The following is a 20,108-nucleotide window of genomic DNA, read 5'->3' on the forward strand; positions in this document are numbered from 1 at the left end:
TGAAGATGCTGCTTTCCAGAAAGGTTAGATCACTTGCCAAAGGTTACACAATTTATAGCAGCTACAGCAGTGGCAGAACAAGGGTTAGGGATTACACATTTCTAAGGTACTATACCACTACTTTTCAAACTATTGTGCATGGTATTACAAATATTCTGAATCTTATTAAGATGGTAAGGAAGACTTCATTCAGGACTGCTGCAATAGATATATTGCAACAGGGGAGAGATACTGGGCTCAACTGCAAGTAAAACAAGGGTAAGTGGGGATTTATAGCCCAAGACCAGAGGGAGGGGAATCCTGTGGGTGGAAAATTACTAAGAGGGAGTAGGAGGATTTTTTAAAATTGACCCAACAGGATTCTTGCTAAAGGCAGGCCAAGAACATATACATCAAAGGTGGGGGATAAGGAACTTAATCAGAGATCAAGGGTGAGTGATTCAGCGGACTTCCTCCTGCAGCTGGGCTAGACAGGCTGAAGACAGGATAGGTAAGGTGGTGGGGAGGGGTCAGAGGATCCTCATTAAAGTTTGGTCAAGGAGAGAGTCTTTGTCAATAGGAATCAGCTGGGGATTGTGTTAGCTTACAGATTCTGATTCAGTAGTCTGGGACTGGGCCTGAGAGTTTGCATTTTTAACAAACTCTTAGTTGGTGCTGCTGCTGGTCTTAGGATCACACTTTGAATAGCAAGGCTTTGGGACACATCACCACACCATACCCTGGGATAGTTGGTCCTTTAATAATAGGAACATGATTCCTCTCATCTGTGTTTTCATAAGGAGGCACCAGGCTAGCTTACTCCTTTCTCCTACCCATCTCCTTTCCTCCTTTTTCCTCCCTTCCTCTTTCCTTCCTTTTCCCCCTCCCTCGCTCCCTTCTTTCCTTCCTTCCTTCCTTCCTCCCTCCCTCCCTTCTTTCCTTCCTTCCTTCCTCCCTCCCTCCCTCTCTTCCTCTCTCCCTTCCTTCCTCTTTCTCTTTTTCTTTCTTTCTTTCTTTCTTTCTTTCTTTCTTTCTTTCTTTCTTTTCTCTCATTCTCTCTCTCTCTCTCTTTCTTTTCTTCCTTTTCTCATTGTATTCAGCAGAATGTTGGAACCACAGAAGGTCAATAAAGACATCCTAATTTGACTAGAAGGCGGTTGCTGATAGAGAATGCCCAGGATTAAAATGAACACTTCAGTCAGATGAAGGAGTGTTTTCAATGTGATTTCTAGGTAACCTGTGCTGTCGGTGCCCTGTCCAAGTCAATGTATGAGAGGATGTTTAAGTGGCTGGTGGCACGGATCAACAGGGCCCTGGATGCCAAGCTGTCAAGGCAGTTCTTCATTGGCATTCTTGACATCACTGGTTTTGAAATCCTTGAGGTAAGTGTATCTGGTAAGAAGGAAGTCAATGCATATTTATAAGAAGATTAGAAAACGTTACTTGAAGATGGGAAAATATGGTCAAAGCATGAGGATCATTCTGTGCAAACCTTAAGGGCTACCTTGTTTGGAAAAGAGCTGTAATTAATATTAATAATAACTATTGTTATACTTAATTGTATTAAGTATTTATTGATTTCTTAATTCTGGCTTACATAAAGGTAAATAGAGGTAAAGGAATTAATTATGATTTTAAATTTTAATACCATTAAGTGCTATATTATTGTAATAATCTTTAGAAAATTGTACTTAATGATATTACAATTCAAAATTACAATTAATTGAGTTAATTGAGCATTTGCTGCTTGTTGGGTCTATTTCCAATCATATAATAATGATTATGGGTTTTTCTTTACCGGACATTCTTGAAAGTGGACCTCAATTTTATTTTTATCTCTTCTTCTTACCTATTCATATCCTTGAAGTATAATAGCCTTGAGCAACTGTGCATTAATTTTACCAATGAAAAATTACAACAGTTCTTCAATCGGCACATGTTTGTTCTGGAGCAAGAGGAATATAAGAAAGAAAGCATTGAATGGGTGTCTATTGGCTTTGGTCTGGATTTGCAAGCTTGCATAGATCTCATTGAGAAGGTAATATGTTTTTCTCCTTGTCCATTTTCATTTCGGGAGAATTGTCCCTGCCTGCTACGTTGATCCATGTCAGGACTTAGGCTCTATCAGAGGATGGGAAATGGGGGCGGAAAGCCCTGCACATTTTATCTTAATGGTGTTTGTGTGCATCACCCATGGCATCCGAATGAAACTCTCCTGTCAGTTGCCCCACTCCATCATCTCTAACGCAGGCTTTCACTGCACATTTGATGCTAATGCATGGCCTCCACTGTTAACGTGAGAGGAAACTTGTCGAGATTAAAAATAGTCATGCTCTTGACTGGAAAAACACAGAGCTGAAAATATGAGCACTGTAGGGCCTGACTGATTAACATAAGGTGAATGAGTAGACCCAGAGCAGCTTAACAAAATTTGGCAAATTAGCATGCAAACAAACAACTGCCATCAATCCTCAAGGCCACTACCTTGCAGGATGTAGTTTGTTCATTTAATTGGACAAGTACCAGTTAGTTTAAGTAATTTATGACAATACTTCATGGCTTATTAGTAAATTAGCTGCAGTGTACGGTTTCTGAATTTGGTGATGTCCCAATACTCTGAAATCTTTCTGCATGTTCTGCGAAAGATGAGCAGGGTTTGCTGGGGGATTATGTATGGTCCTTTCTGTGGCTTTCTCCATGGGAGCAAGCATGGCGGCATGTTAGCAGTTACATGCCTCTTGGGCCTTGCCATAATCGTAGATTGTGGTGAATCTTAAAGATGGATCTGGGTGGTCTGAAGCCTTTAATTTCCTGAATACTCTAGCTATGCTGTCACAGTTGATTCTCAACACTCTTGCTAGGAAGGAGCTAGGGTAACTGACCTCTCCCTGTCCTTTGCAAGCCTCGGGTTTTATCAGTCTGTGTCCTATCAATTTCATTTATTAGGCTTTAGATCTTCTTGAAAATAACGATTATTTCCAATAGGAGTAGATATCCTATTGATTTTATTTATTTTATAACAAGTGAACTTCTTGGGGGAAAGACAGGCTGATTAAAAAATATTAATAATGAATCAACCATGAGCTGATTAAAAATAGTAATAAAGATGAACCAACTATGATCTGGTATGTATTCTGGTCTTATAAAAGCTGTAGTTGTCTCATTAGAAATGAAACAAAAGAACTGGAGGTCCTCAGAGGAACAGATTTAGCTTCTGGCAATTGTCACCTATAATATATACTCACTTTGATTATGACAAGATACTGTTTTCAGGCAGGAACGTGGGACATAGACATTGTTCAGATCCTGACAAGTTCTGTGAATGTTACTGATTTTTAGTTGATCTGAAGTCTGTTGCCTCATTTATGCCAGTCTTGATTATTCCAAATAACACACTAGCATCACGGATGTAATTTCCTGTTGTATTTTCTACTGATATAATAAAATGAGGAAAAATTACTGACCAGATGATAAAAGGAAAAGATAAGTCTTTGGTTTTCTACAAACAATTTTAACAGGATCCAGGTCAGGCAAATGAAAATACCAAAGCCTTCCTTGAAAAGATCCTAAATTTTGAAAAGACCCATTATGTTGGTTGGGGCTATCTGAAGAAGATTTGTAGAAAATATTAATGATCAAACTCAGTCCTTGAAATAAAATGCATAATGGGATGTTTTTAAAATTTGAAAGTACTAAAACACATCAATATATATATAATGTTGTATAACATGCATCTCTGTATATGTATAAGAAAAAAGATTTTCATCACATAAAAGTTTCATATTTGTAAGTTTACAAAAAAGTTTATATCAGCAGGGTACAGTGGCTTATGCCTGTAATCCCAGCACTTTGGGAAGCCAAGGTGAGTGGATTGCTTGAGGTCAGGAGTTTGACACCAGCCTGGCTAACATGGTGAAACCCTGTCTCTACTCAAAATACAAAAATTAGACAGATGTGGTGGCGCATGCCTGTAGTCACAGCTACTAGGGAGGCTGAGGCAGGAGAATAGCTAGAACCTGGGAGATGGAGGTTGTAGTGAGCCGAGATCGCACCACTGCACTCCAGCCTGGCCAACAGAGCGAGATTCCATCTCAAAAAAAAAAAAGTGTATATCAAACTAAAATAAAAAATGTATTCTAACACAAACTTTAATTGTTAATTTGGTCTTCAAATTTACAGTGACCTCCTTTCACATTTATGCTGTGAATAAATTTATTATAGGATTTGCTCATACTTATTTTATTACTTGAAATATTCTAGTTTGTTTAGAACTTGTACATCAATAATTTACATGCTAAAGTATTAATATATGATTGCATATTTATGGTTGTACATAAGGCATTGGTAAAGAGATTTTCCCTATTATTTCCTAATAAATACTCTCCAAATTATACATTTAAAAACTTACTATTCATTTGGTGTAAACACCCTAGAAGGCAACATACTTCTTCCAATAATTTAGCTCTTTGGAAAATTTCTCACGAGACTGGGATTAGGATAGATTTTAGAATTTTACCAACCTCAAGAGAAAATTAGCTTCAATACTTTTCATTCACTGGTTTTTGAGTCCAAACTATACTACCTAGCTTGATCACTTTATTTGCTTTATTGGCCTGACTTGACCTGAATAATATGTAATGATATACCATCAGACAACAGGAATTTTTCATGTTAGTAGTCAAAAGTATCAGGTATCCCAAAGAAAGTTCTAAAATATTTTAAATACTGGCAGCATCTTGGTATTATGTGTTATCACCTCCCTAAAGAAGCTTTTCAGATGTGTTAATTCTTGTGTTTTTAATATAAAATGAATCATATTAATATCTAGTTGTATCTTGTATGCACATGAGTATTTTCTTTAAACACATAACTCCATCCTTTTTTTTGATTGGCAACTCTTACATTTTGTTTGATAATTGATCACAGCAATGCAGTCAAGTTCCCAGAACTCAGACCTGTATGTCTCAGGGTTCATCTGTCAATTAATTACTCAGCAGAAATGTGCTGAGGGCCTACACTTTAGTTACCTCGGGACCTACTATGATAAGGGTTATGATGTGCAAACCCCAGAAGGCATCATCCCGGCACTCCAGGAACTTCTAGTATTATTGGAAATAAGCCTTAAAACAAAGGGTTTTATTTTTTATTAAACCAACAAGTAAGTCTATTTTGCAACTATTTGTTTTGGTTGCTTCCTCTTCACCCCATTGCTGAAGGAGGAAATCCTGCCCTAGGTTTATGGGAAAGGCTGAACATATGACATCCAACACTAGACAGAGGAGACCAGCATTTTATTAGCCACTTATGCTCACTGCCTGCAGGGGGGGACACCTTGAACCATGCAGGGCCACAAGAGGGTTGTGCTGAGAATAGAGTGAACAAGCAGGGGCTTTAGGAGGCAGGCTTTGTAGTAATTATAGGTGACGTGACAATAGAATCCTACAGGAGGATGCAATAGGCTTGTTTGAATAATTTCATGGGCTGATAGAGAGATGAAACCCATTACTCAGGTATAAGCGGGCACTATGTATGGTCCCTGCCATAAGGAGGGTGTTTGGCCAAGGGACCTAACACATGGGAGCACAATAGAAAGGGAACTTTTGAGCCCCTTCTGTTTTTTCCCAGATGTCAAGGCACACATAATGTTGGGCCTTAATTTTAGGCCTTCTACCACACTACTGTATATAAGACTCTGCATAAAATGCTGTAGAAAAATGTAAGCATTTTTTATAAATGGCTTTTGCCTTCAGGAAATTTACAGTCAAGTAAAGGATTTGTAAGTCTAATAAATGTAAAAATGCATTTAAAAATTATGCGCTATATAAATGCAATAAAATTTTCCTACACACCACATTCTCTCTATCAGCAAGTTGGCACTCAGCTCTAAATTCAACACATATCTTATTTGTAAGGACTTCTCATAAGCTCCAACACTACCACTACTCTAGACCAGGGGTCAGCAAACTGACTTTGTGGACCCAATCTAGCCTGCAGCCTGTTTCATGGGAGCATGGCCACACTCATTTTGTTTACATGTTGTTGCATGCTGCTTTCAGTGCTTCAGTGACTAAGTGGATGGCAAAGGTCTGACAGAGACTATATGGTCCTGTAGAGAAAAAGTGTGCTAATGGAGGTCATGAGATTTGCAGTAACATTTTTTGTTTGTGTTTTTGTTTTTTGGGACAGAGTCTCTCTCTGTTGCTCAGGCTGGAGTGCAATGGTGTGGTCTGGGCTCACTGCAACCTGTGCCTCCCAGGTTCAAGTGATTCTCCTGCATCAGCCTCCCAGGCACACACCACCATTCCTGGCTAATTTTTGTATTTTTAGTAGAGACAGGATTTTACCATGTTGGCTTGGCTGGTCTCGAACTCCTGATCTCAAGTGATCTGCCTGCCTCAGCCTCCCAAAGTGCTGGCATGAGCCATCTCACCCAATCTGTTTGTTTTTTTAAAACCCTTTAAAAATGTAAAAGCCATTATTAGCTCACTGGCTTTCCAGTACAGAGTGCAGGCAGGACTGAGCCCACGAGCCCTCCTTTCTAAACCAGTGATCCTCTTTAAGCATACATCAAATCACAGCACTTCATTTAAAAAGCCTCCAAAGGCTTCCTATTACATTTAAAATGAAAGCCACATGTCTTACTACAGCCTATAGGGGCTTTGAGCTCCAGCTGCTACTTACCCCTTTGACATTATCTCTTAAAATGTGCTCTGTCAAGCTAGCTTTTCTCTGCCCACACTGGCCTCTGGCAGGACCTCAGACTTGCCAAGTAGGCTCTGGCCTCGGGGCCTTTGCATTCTTCATTTTTCTGCCTGGAATACTTGTGCACAGATCTTCTCAGCTTGTTGTTCTCATTCAGGAGAGGTGTCTTACCCAATGACTCTATCTAAAACCTCCTCACCCCCGTCATTCTCTATTTCTTTACTTTGAATGTTTTCCTCAGAGCATTTATGTGAAACTAAGTCATTTGTTTTTTGAAGTTATTTCTTTGTTTACTTGCCTGCTGTCTGCCACTCCACTAAACGTATGCACACTGAGGACAGGCACTTTGTATATGTGGCTCACAGTTGCATCAATCACCAGTGGCTACTGGTATCATTATTAAGTAGCAGATATTTAATTAATATTTGTTGAATGGATGATTGCTAGTTTTATACAGTGAATATTCTTCCCTTTGTCAATTGATTAGGTTCCTGGGAAAGAATTTATACTGACCCCCTACTGAAAGTGCAGGTGTTTTAAAAAAGTCTGCTGCTCTTATGTCCCTTCAATAGCCAATGGGCATCCTTTCCATCCTTGAAGAAGAGTGTATGTCTCCTAAGGCTACAGACCTGACTTTCAAGACCAAACTCTTTGACAACCATTTTGGAAAGTCGGTTCATCTCCAGAAGCCCAAGCCTGATAAGAAGAAATTTGAACCTCATTTTGAACTTGTCCATTATGCAGGAGTGGTGAGTTACCTCCGGACCCCCAGTCTTGAATTTTCCTGACTTTGTTTCAAATGCACTCAGCCAAAGTCCTTAGATGATATTTAAGTAATGTTTAGATTAAATGAAGAGAAGAACAAAATACATCTCAGTGCCACAAAAAAGGTAGTGTAGCCTTTTAGCACTCAGGAAATGAAATGGCCATACTACAATAGCATTCCATGTGCACAGAGGTCAAAAATCTCCAAATGGACTCTGTCAACCTCAACTCAAAGCAAGGCAGCTTCAGAAAGGCCTGGAGACCATCAAAGTCATGGTTTTCCCCCATTTGTCCTTCCTTTTAACTTAACGTTATGTGAATGAGTGATTTCAATTGATCTTTTTATTGAAGATTTTTTTATTCTCCCATAAAGAAATAGTCAATGTGAAGTAATGGTCTCCAAACTATGGCCAAAAAAGGTTTCTAATGACCCTTGCTACCTCTCCTCATTTCCTCACCAGTGTATATGCCCCTTTTTCTGCATTTCTACTTCTGGCTGGTGACTCTGGTGGAACAAAAAGATAACTGATAAAGGATAAAATAATACTTCGACCTAAAAATGGCCTGCCAGCTGTACACAGATATGTTTATAGTTCTCTTCTTTGATATCCCGGCATATTAATTATGATGATACAGTAAAATACCATTGCAATTGCTAGGTTTTTTATGAGTGTTCACTATGTGTCAGAGACAGTTGGATTATTTCATCATTCTTGCCTTTAAAGGACTGCTGGTGTGAAATACCATTCAATCCTTCCTTCTTCTCTGTTGTTCTCTCTCCCCCTTCTTTTCTCACCTGTCTTCTACTTGTTCCCCTGTCTCTCTCCCTTCTTCCCTTCCTATCTGTTCCTTTCTTTTGACAATGTTAATGATAAGAATCTTGAGAATCTTTTTGGGCTGCACAATGGACTTTTAGAGTGTTATTCTGTACTATTACATTAAACTGATTAAAAGGAAAAGGACCCACATAATTTGTGATTTATTAAAAGTAATGCACAGGCTGGGCATGGTGGCTTCCTGTAATCCCAGCACTTTGGGAGGCTAAGATGGGTGGATTGCTTGAGCCCTAGGAGTTTGAGACCAAACTGAGCAACATGTGGAAACCCTATCTCCACACACACACAAAATAAATAAAAATACAAAAACAATTAGCCAGGCATGGTGGCATGTGCCTATAGTCCCAGCTACTCTGGAGGCTGAGGGGGAAGGATTGATTGAGACCAGGAGGTCGAGGCTACAGTGGACTGTGACTATGCCACTGCATTCTAGCCTGGATAACAGAATGAGACCCTGTCTCAAAAAAAAAAGGTAATGCACAGCCTTCTACATTAACTTATGCAATTTTTTTTCTTTTTGTTACCTGAAATGCATGCTTTTCCAAAGGTACCTTATAATATCAGTGGTTGGCTGGAAAAGAACAAAGACCTTCTTAATGAAACAGTGGTAGCTGTATTTCAGAAGTCTTCCAACAGACTCCTGGCGAGCCTTTTTGAAAATTACATGAGTACTGACAGTGGTAAGTCGTACAATCTTCCTTGATTTTTCAGCCTCAGAATGGAACCCATGGCTGCCTCAGCTTTTGCAAAAATTCTTGCTTCTTTCCTGTGATATGTTTCTGCTCCCTGTGGTCTGACTTGTCCCCTCTTATTAGTCTTTCTGTCTTCAGGCTGGGGGTTCTTCAGGGAGATGGTACTAGTGCTCTAAGATAGATTCAAGAAGTCTGTTCCTGGCCTGCTTTTGTCTTCTACTTCACCTAGCTACAAAGGGAAAACAAAAAACATGTTTTGATGAATGATTTTGGGGCAATAACTTATTGCCCCAAATATCTATATAACTATATATATAATTATTGCCCCAAATATCTTGGAATATTCTCTTTCACAGCACTCTGTGCACTTAGGGTTATTAGAAGCTTCACGAGGGCAGGGATTATGTCTGACTTGTTCAGTTGTAGCCTCTAGCATGCAGCAAATACCTGTTTAACAGGCATTCTATTCTGACAACTAATCTTGTTTAGCAGTTTGTAATTTACAAAGTACTGTTAGATACATTATCTTACTCATTTCTTACCATGACACTTTAAGATATATACAGAATGTTCCTATCTTTCTACCTAGACTTTGCCATATAGTAGATTTATAAAATCAGGGATCCTACTTAACTTCTAACAAATATAGAGAAGTTAAGTAGCATCCCTGATTTTACAAATCTACTATATGGCAAAGGCTAGGTAGAAAGATGGACTTCTGTTTTCTAGTTTAGTGCCTGTTCTACTCACTGTGTCCCAGGAATAAACAAAACAGAGACAGACAGGCTACATGCATGTAGGATGCAGTGAAAACTTCTGCACCATCATGTGATGGATTTGAAGATACTGAGCCAAAGTTGCTAACACCAGCCTCACTGAACGAAATGCTAACTACATGCAGAGGGAAGCTCTCCATGATTTACAGCAAAAGTCACAGATCGACAGCCTCTGAGCAGAAACTGGCCTTCAAACATGTTTTGTTTGGTCCACACAAGTTAAAAAATTCAGATTTCACATGCACATTTGAGTTTCCATTTTCTTTTGAAAAATGGAAATTCTGGGGAAATAGATAATCTAGCCAGCCTGGGGTCTGATTTCCGCATGGCAACAGTACACCAACTGTTCTTTAAATGGGGTGTGTACTCTCACTTTGGAACATACCCTGCTGTTATCTTACACCCAGCTGCATGTTAACTTCCGGCCCCTATCAGGCTGATTGGTTCTCTTGACTGACATAGGGAATGGAGAGAAAATTTAGCACTTTCTGGCTTCATCAGCACATGATGACATAATTCTGGAACATACCTGAAATCCTCTGGGCCTGCCTCAAGAAGAGATGGAAGCTATTGTGTCTGGACCCGGCTAATCTTCAGGCAGTACATTTGCCTGATTCTAATAGCTGCTAAAGTACCTCTGAGAAGTCTGTTTGATAGTAGCCACATAAGCTTATGACTCCTAGTTGAGTAATTCTCTGATCATAAGAGATCAGAGAACGGTTTGGGCACAGAATTAGAGGAGAAATCATCTTCTAACTCTTCAGGGTGTGTACTGTGTTCTTTGGAACTAAAAGATAAGAATTGTTCAGAATGGCCTTTTTTTTTTTTTTTTTGTAATTCTCTAAGCACCCTCTGAAAATACTTGCCTCCAAGTTTCTGACGGATCTGAACATTAAATTGCTTGTAATAACCATACTTTCTCCCAGGGAATCCAAATAATTTAAACCAGGGTTATAATTCTTTTTAAAAAATTAATGAAAGGTAGTGTTATTCCCTTTTCATAGATGGAAAAACTGAAGTACAAAGAAGTCAAGTGTTTCATTGAGAGACCTGGGGTGTTTCAAAAGAACATTAGTGATTGAGCTTCATGACATCTGCCACCGCACAGTTGCTACTCAGGCACAGAGAATATTTTATTAGTTTTCCATATCGACAGCTACCCTATTCTGTCCAGCTTGCCTATGGATTTTGTTGTTGCGTGTTGCACATCTTAGTGAGTTAGCGCTATTCAAATGTTTGTAAAGCTGGTTGGCCTAGCACAGGTTCTTTTCCTTCAATAAAATGGAGATAGACTTACTATTATTATTATTTTATTATTCAAATTAATTTTATTTATTTCTGCATTTAAAAACTTTGGCCACCAGAAACATTAAAATTACATATGTAATTTAATTATATTTCTTTTGGACATTAATGCCAGAACTAGTCCCTGAACTCTACCTTCTAAGTTTGCATCTCTTTTTTTTTTTTTTAACTTTGTCTGTGGTATCCTTTTTTTTTTTTTTAATTTTATTATTATTATACTTTAACTTTTAGGGTACATGTGCACAATGTGCAGGTTTGTTACATATGTATACATGTGCCATGTTGGTGTGCTGCACCCATTAACTCGTCATTTAGCATTAGGTATATCTCCTAATGCTGTCCCTCCCCACTTCCCCAACCCCACAACAGTCCCTGGAGTATGATGTTCCCCTTCCTGTATCCATGTGTTCTCATTGTTCAATTCCCACCTATGAGTGAGAACATGCGGTGTTTGGTTTTTTGTCCTTGCGATAGTTTGCTGAGAATGGTGGTTTCCAATTTCATCCATGTCCCTACAAAGGACATGAACTCATCATTTTTTATGGCTGCATATGCAAATCAAAACCACAATGAGATACCATCTCACACCAGTTAGAATGGCGATCATTAAAAAGTCAGGAAACAACAGGTGCTGGAGAGGATGTGGAGAAACAGGAACACTTTTACACTGTTGGTGGGACTGTAAACTAGTTCAACCGTTGTGGAAGTCAGTGTGGTGATTCTTCAGGGGTCTAGAACTAGAAATACCATTTGACCCAGCCATCCCATTACTGGGTATATACTCAAAGGATTATAGATCATGCTGCTATAAAGACACATGCACATGTATGTTTATTGTGGCACTATTCACAATAGCAAAGACTTGGAACCAACCCAAATGTCCAACAACGATAGACTGGGTTAATAAAATGTGGCACATATACAACATGGAATATTATGCAGCCATAAAAAATAGACTTATTATTTTTTATAAATCATGAAAATAAATACATGAATGTTGCTAAAAACACAGACAATATAGAAAAACTGAAAAAAGAACATAAAAATTATCTGTAATCTCATATAGATTAACAAACTGTTTACATTTTGGTATTTACACCTCCCAACATTTTTCATGTTTATAGTCACCAATAACACAGCTGCACTTAAAAACATGCATACATACTCAGGGTCATCATATATAAAATTTAGGCTTTGTAAACTAACTTTTTATCTAGAAATATCCTAGAAATCTTTCCATATAAGTTATGTGGATCCACATCATCATTTTAAAAGCTTACAGTGTTTCACTGTATGCATATTCTCTCATAAATTAATCTCCTATGATGTGCATTTGTTGATTAATTTTATTTTTGCTTAATTTTTTTGCAATGACTAAATAATGCTTCAGTGAGTATCGTTGCACAGTTGCCTGATTATATCCTTAAGGAAAAGCACTAAAAATATACATTTTGTGATAAAAGACATAAATATTTTGAAGCTTTTGGTAGATATTGCCATATTGTTCTAGAACTCTGATGAATTTATGCATCCATCAGCGGGGTAGGACAAAAATGAGCTTTTTACGTGTTTTCATCTTTTTTTTTTTTTTTTTTGCTAGCTATACCATTTGGGGAGAAGAAACGAAAGAAAGGAGCTTCATTCCAAACAGTTGCATCTCTGCATAAAGTAATTTTTAATTGCATCTATTCATATATTAATTGCCTCACAATCTGCGTATGTTATTATTTAGTTGACATTTCACATCTTCAAATAAGGTAAAGTATCAGGAGCTAGCAAGTCGGAAAAGTTGAAGTTTATGCTGTTATTATCAAGGGCTTTAGAGGACACTGTTGGTTCCCACTTACATCCCCTTTATCATGCCTACACCCATCTTCCAGCTGATATGCATATTGGCTCATAACAACTCTGAGTTGTCAGAATTGCACTTAGCCAAAGGGGAAACTAAGCTGCCTCTTTGCCCTCCTCTCCAGACTTTAGCCTCTCCCTTGCCTCAAGGGGGACCACCTATGGTGCAATTGGTGCATTCGTGTTTACAGCTCTTGCTTGCAAGGATCAGACTAAAGCTGAGTCTGAATCGTTGCTTTTCTCTTCCCCTGCTGTTCCCAGCTTTCTTCACTCCCTAAAAATCTCTCGAACCAGAATTCCCATCTCAGGTTTGGCTTCTAGAGAATCTGACCTAAGATAAAGGTTTTCCACAGAGAGAGAACTTGAGAAACAATTTCTTTTTTCAAGCCATTTTATTGCCCAGCCATAACTTTGATATTGCTATCAAATTCAAAATAGGTAGAGATGATTCACAATTGAACTACGTCTGTCAAATAAATATTGACTTGCCATAGGAAAGAAATAATGTGCATTTGGTAGGCAGCAAAGAATGTAGAATTCATTATTTTACTGTTAGAATACATCTTGGCTGTGAGATTAAGTTGATAGATTTGGAGACATTTGTGAGGTGGATTGGTGTTTTTAGTGATTTGCAAAGTGATTTTGTGTTTATTATGGTCTCCATTTTAGGAAAACCTGAATAAATTGATGACTAATCTGAAATCAACAGCACCTCATTTTGTGAGATGCATAAATCCCAATGTGAACAAAATACCAGGTAAGAACTAGATTTCTTTGTAATTCACACTAGGAAATAGATTTGATATTAGCTATATTGAATATCTTTTAAAGAAATATTTATTGGTGCCTTTTATATAAGGGTAGAATTTCATATAGAAAAATGAAAATATGTTAAAAATGAGGTCTTTGGAACCTCCTCAATATTGCCATTGAAATGGATGTACAGAAGGATTTCACAAAGCAGTCTCAATTGGCCAACATTAGAATGTTTGATGTTACTATTTAAATTCTTCCTTGAATTTTATGCTGAACATGAATGAGCTCCCATGCCATTGTCTACAAGGGCAAACTATAATAAAAATGGAATTGAATAATCCCCAATTAGGGGATTAAGGTAGATACTTCAGCATAAAGGAAGTTATTTGGTCTGAGTTATCTAAATTGACCATAAAGACAGTTCCTACATCCATTTCTAATTGTTGGGAACACCCTCTAGTCCTCCTTGCCAATGCCAACATCTTCTTCCCTCTTCTTAATAGCATTCATTTTTTTTTAGTTATGTAACTCTGGGCAGTGGCTCTCTTTTGATCAGTGAATAGTGGTAGGGGTATGATGTGATAGGTGGATGGTGGTGATTTTTTTTTTAATGTTTTCAATTCCCCAAACAAGGGTTTTACCAAAATTAACTTCATGGATTGCTTTCCTTACTTCATGAGCTTGAAGATTCCCAGCCACCTCTTTGGAGCTACTGTCCCCTCTGGAGCTTGGTTTGGAGGCTGTCAGCCTCCAAGGAATGTATATGACAAGCCCTATGTCTTCAGAGCACTAACCACCCTTATAATACGTAGCCAGATGTTGCTGGTTCTGATTTCTGAGGTTCCGTAGTATCTTGCATTTTTATTAACCTCCTGTAGTTAAGACCCTAGTCCTGACAGTCTATGGCCTATTTTGGGAAAGTGTGATACAAAACAATGATGCTGCAGTTTGAGTTTCTGCGATACAAACACTTTCATGTTCATTCATGGCTGTATGTTTTTGCCTCATTGTTTCCTATCAGCTGGGTTTCTGGATGTGTCTAGGGACACTGCTTCCATCTAGCAAGGAATCTAATTAGCTGAGTCCTATTTTGGAGCAATTCTGTTACCTATTAGAGTTGCTTCCCATCGAGTCAACTTGGATTTCAGCAGGTTTGGTTTTTTTCTTAAAGTCATAAGACAAAGTCATAAGAAAAGCTTCATGATCTAATCGAAACAGTTATTCATATGTACTTAAAGAGAATGAGTGAGTCTGATGTTAAGGTGTCATAGGATTCTACTCCCTGTACCCCTCCCTTTTTAAAAAAAAAATAATTTGAGACAGTCTTGCTCTGTTGCTGAGGCTAGAGTACAGTGGCTGAAGTGCAGCGGTACGATCTCGGCTCACCACAACCTCTGCCTCCTGGGTTCAAGCAATTCTTGTACCTCAGCCTCTTGTGTAGCTGGGACTACAGGCATGTACCATCTATATTTTTAGTAGAGATGGGGTTTCGCCAAGTTGGTCAGGCTGGTCTTGAACTCCTGGCCTCAAGTGATCTGCCCGCCTCAGCCTCTGAAAGTGCTGTGATTACAGGCGTGAGCCGCTGTGCCAGCCTACTTGTGCCTTCTTATAGATCATCTGTTTCTATCTGTGAAAGGGATTGGAGTATAGAAATATGGGTATATGATTTAAGTTTATTTCTGTGACCTTGGGCATGGAGTCCTTTTTTGTTTTTATTTTTCACGTAATACCATAGTAGGAATTTGTGTTAGGAGATGAGGTCCTTGGCTTGTTTCAGAAGACTTGCTGAGGGCAGGGACAGTGGCTTCTTGGATGGTTTTTCAAAGGCTTCTATTGGACATTGCAGTTGACAGCTGCAGTAGAGCTTCTTTTGATGAATGAGAAGGTGACAGAAGGATGCTTATACTACAGAATAGAGCTTAGGCACTCTCACGAAAATAAGGGGAGAATGAAGTCTGGGATGTGGACAAGTCCTTCCTAAGCAAAACTGTAAACAGAATGTTGAGGTTGTGTCCATCTTCCCCTTTCCTTTTATTCTTCCTTCTTCTTATCCTTTCCCCCTCCTGTGCGGAGAAGGCAGTTCTCTTTTGTGTTCTTATCACCTTTTCTGGCTGGTTTTGGTTGGCAAATGAATGTGAGACCAGCCATTTACATTCTAGCAAAAAATGTAATCTTTTTGCCTTCCAAAAATATTTGCTTTAAACATCTCATCTAACTGTGAATTAAAGGGCTTGTTCCATGTTAAAGGAATTTCAGGGAAATCATATTTGGAGATGCCTACTTAATAGGATGATTACTGTGAGTACTATCAGGCCATAAGTGAGTGAACACCTGTGACCTATCATGTGGAAACTATCCAATTCAGACTTTCTTTTTAACCCAAGATGCATCAATTGGTACAAAATCTGAGCCAATGATTTTTTTTCAGGCACAGATCCACCGTGACTCTTTTTTTTCCCCAGGTATACTGGACCCTTACTTGGTTCTACAGCAGTTGCGCTGTAATGGTGTGTTGGAAGGGATTAGGATATGCCGTGAAGGTTTTCCAAACCGACTGCAGTATGCTGATTTTAAACAAAGGTAAACCTACATTCCAGGATCCAAGAAGCCTGAAGCAGTTCATTCTGTTTTCCTCCCTTTCCGAGTGTTTAGGCACGCACTGTTTGTTTGGTTGATGTCCTCCAGACTACAAATCGATGTGTTTTGGTGGTGGGAAGATATATGATGACAGAGTTCCATTATTATTTCCCCTTAAATCCAACATCCATGTAACTGTAATATCCTTAAATCTCTATTAATAAAGATAATAGACCCATATATAGAAGAAATATATACAGAAGAAACGTATGGAGGCTGAACTGAATCTCTGAAATGTTGTGTATACTTAATCGTAGCTGCCATCCAAGCAGGCTGTGGCTTTACTAGCAAGCCCCTGAAAGGAAGGAAGCCAGCAGGGTGTATGGCAGGAGGCAGGAGCGGCATCTTTTCTATTTCCTGGATTCTAGAAGTTTAAATTATAGGTCATCAAGTCAATTTGCGCAAAGTCTGGTAGAGTAAAAAGGGGCATATTTCTTGCTTTAGAATTAAGAGGCATATTTCTTGTTTTCCACCAACTCACCAACAGGGTGAAGGAATCCTGGAAAAAACATTTAATATCTCTGCTTTTCAGTTTCCTTATCTATACAGTAGAGATACTTATGCTTTCCTCCCTCCCTCTCTTTCCTCTTCCAATCCTGCCCCTGCCTAATTGAGCAATCAATCAAATGAGGTTGCCTCTAAAGCAATATGAAAAGTACAAACTATTATACCAATGCAAGGGATTATTGCTTGTACCCTCATTATTGTTACTAAGAATCTTGTGAAAATTGAGCATATTAGTAACAGAGATAAAAATCTGTATCTCCTTTCACCTCATTTGTCTAGATTAGTCTTTATTTGAATAATATGATTTCCCAACCCCATGATTTTTTCTTTATTTTAAATTAGGTACTGCATTCTGAATCCAAGGACCTTTCCAAAGAGCAAGTTTGTGAGCAGCAGAAAAGCAGCTGAAGAATTACTTGGCTCCTTGGAGATAGACCATACCCAGTACCGATTTGGAATCACTAAGGTAACCAGAAAACTGCAAAGAATGCATTTGGAGATGAATGAGGGGAAGAGTGTGTATCTTAAAAAATACCTGTGAATGCTCAATTATAAGGCATTCTTCAGCTCTCATGACCATAAATATCACAAATAGATCTTAGTTGAAGGTGAAAACTTTGGTGCTGTTTGAGAAAAATATTCAATGTTTTTTAAACCTCAGTTTTGACTACAATTTACATTTTTATAATTAGTCAACTAAGCAAATTTCTGCCAAGATATAAAATACTGAATCAACCTGATGTTATGAGAAAATGTGTATATATCAGAGCTAGAAAAAGGTGAATCAACTTCCTGGAGCTAATGGCTTGTCTGTGTGTGAACTGATTCATCCACCATATTCTTTCAGGGACAGTATTCTCTTAGGGACTAATTTTTCTGAGTAATTTAAAACTTTAAAGTTAACCCACTATCAAAAAATTAATCCAAAACCAACTTCTTTAAATGTGATTCCCTAAATTCTACTTCATCTTAGATGATATTGGCATGACTCACATATTTTGGGAAACTTCTAACTAATCAATAGATTTGGTGTTATCTGGCAGTCAACATTAGTTTGTTCCTAATGACATCCATATAAGGAACAAATTATTTGAAGGAGAGTTAAAAAATTCAGGATAGAGACCTCATAGAATTAGAACTCTGTAGGATATGGTTACAAAATGTTGACTCCCGTATTTTGAGTACCTGAGAATCAGTTTCTGCTGTTTATTGTTTCTGCTGATTTTCACTGATGATGCCTTCCTTCCTTGTGTGTTTAGTTATTTTTGCTGTATACTATTCATCTGGGCCAAGATTGACATGAGGCAAGTGAAGCTCCTAAGGCACAAATTTCAAAGAGGCTCTCATTCTCAGTGTTGGGCAAGTGAGGTTGAAAGGCACACACTCTCAGGGAACTCTCACACTTAGTGCCTCCATAAAATGTGTGCCTTAGGCACCTCACTCATTTCACCTCATTTGTTAGTAATTATTCTTGAAAAAATACTTTTGTGGATTATTTGATGCCTAGACAAAAGTGCCTTACTCTAGAACAGAGGTCAGCAAACTATGGCCCAAGAGCCATGTCCATGGACTGTTTTTTTAATATATGGCCCACTAGCTAAAAATGGTTTTAGATGGTTCACAAATTGTTTAAAAAACAAGAATATCCTACAGAGATTGTATATAGCCCATAAAGCCTAAAAATATTTGCTATCTGATCCTTCACAGAAAATGTTTGCAGAACCCTACCTGGTACTTTGGAGCACTACATGCCTGAGCCCATCTTAAAACTTAAACCAGGTTCCCTGAACAATTGAGACATTATTAATAGATAAGGGGAAGAATAGTTTAAGTTCTTAGGCAAACAATAGAACCACATGATTTAATAACATGGTTTTTTTTTCACATTTTAGATTTATAAAATCAAACTTTCTAAGAAGTAGATTTTACACATTAAATAAAACTTACAAGAAATGGAATTGATACAGTTATCCCTAGGAACACAACAGTTGCTCACAGGATCATTTAATAAACATTTGCTGAATACCCCTTATGAATGGAGCTAACATCTGACTTTTCCTTTAGGTGTTTTTTAAAGCTGGGTTTCTGGGCCAACTGGAAGCAATGAGAGATGAGAGACTATCTAAAGTCTTCACATTGTTCCAAGCCAGAGCACAGGGCAAACTGATGCGAATCAAATTCCAGAAGATTCTGGAAGAAAGGTATTATATGCCCACCCTGCTCCCCAACTGCTAGGGTAATAGTGTGCCTCAACCAGTGCAACTAATCTCATTGCCTTATAGTAAGTCAAGAGCTGCTTCCTCTGCTTAGGCTGGGTCTTAAACATTTTTAAATCATGATATAACAAAAAGACAGAGTGCAAAGGGCTTCTATTGCCCTATTCAACAAGTATAAGCATAATTCAGATACTTCTTGCCATTCTTTCAGGCTTCCTTTTGAGAGAGATTTTTATATTCTGAGAAGTCTGGATCTCTGAGAGTGGTGTGACTCACAATTTATATCAGAAGCAGACCTGGAAAGGTTTGCATATATCCCACAGCCAACTCTTTGGGGAAGTCTGCTTCAAAGACCGAGGTGTTCGGACCCCTTTATTACCTCCCCTGGGTCAGAAACTGTGGCTCTTGTTGACATGTAATCATAACTTTCTTACTTTATTTCAGACAGGTTCACTAGGGACATTTATCACCACGCTTGTACATTCTTAGGCATTGGTTTTGTCTATTGTTTAATAGAATCATGGAAAGCAAGCTAGCAAAATCTCCAAACAAAGGGACTGTGAGCAAGGGATGCTGAAGTTGTATTTACTTTTTTATTAGCATATAGTGTCTTCTGAAGAGAGGTCTACAGATCTTGGTGTAACTTGTTTAATTGACAATTTGTTAATTCTGTTTTTTTCCCAAGAGAAAAAGATTATTACATGGTGACATCAAAGATATTAGAGAGATGACTCTTAAGGGCCTTCTGTGACTCTCATATGGTGGTCAATGTGGTATGGGAATTTGGGGGTCACAGAACATGGCTTCTAGGACCAGTTGTGTAAACTTGAGTAAGATTCTTAATTTCTCCATAGTTTACTTTCTTCATGTCTAAAGTGAAGCCTTTATGATCCATTCTCTCTAAATCATGACTTCAAAAATTACTGTGAAAGATCTCAAGCAAATAAAAAATACAGAAAATACCATAATGCATACTCATGGAGCCATGATGAAGATATATCAATTCTTAACATTATTATTATTAATTTTTTATTTTTGTAGAAACAGCATCTCCCTATGTTGCCCAGGCTGGTCTCAAACTCCGGGGCT

The 20,108-nt window shown here is 38.2% G+C and overlaps 1 protein-coding gene across 2 annotated transcripts in view; it reads left to right on the forward strand.

Moving 5' to 3' along the window:
• Positions 1-20,108, forward strand: part of MYH15 (myosin heavy chain 15) — a 156,275-nt gene that overhangs the window by 57,247 nt on the left and 78,920 nt on the right. For both annotated transcript variants that reach the window (XM_030801687.1, XM_030801688.1), the window contains 9 exons: positions 1,212-1,361; positions 1,847-2,017; positions 7,254-7,430; positions 8,830-8,962; positions 12,656-12,723; positions 13,573-13,660; positions 16,122-16,239; positions 17,146-17,269; positions 18,868-19,004. In XM_030801687.1, the coding sequence (XP_030657547.1) occupies positions 1,212-1,361; positions 1,847-2,017; positions 7,254-7,430; positions 8,830-8,962; positions 12,656-12,723; positions 13,573-13,660; positions 16,122-16,239; positions 17,146-17,269; positions 18,868-19,004 (1,166 nt within the window). The remainder of the gene's footprint in view (positions 1-1,211; positions 1,362-1,846; positions 2,018-7,253; positions 7,431-8,829; positions 8,963-12,655; positions 12,724-13,572; positions 13,661-16,121; positions 16,240-17,145; positions 17,270-18,867; positions 19,005-20,108) is intronic.

This window comes from Nomascus leucogenys, chromosome 21 (assembly GCF_006542625.1).
Source record: "Nomascus leucogenys isolate Asia chromosome 21, Asia_NLE_v1, whole genome shotgun sequence".
NCBI classification, from domain to species: Eukaryota; Metazoa; Chordata; class Mammalia; order Primates; family Hylobatidae; genus Nomascus; species Nomascus leucogenys.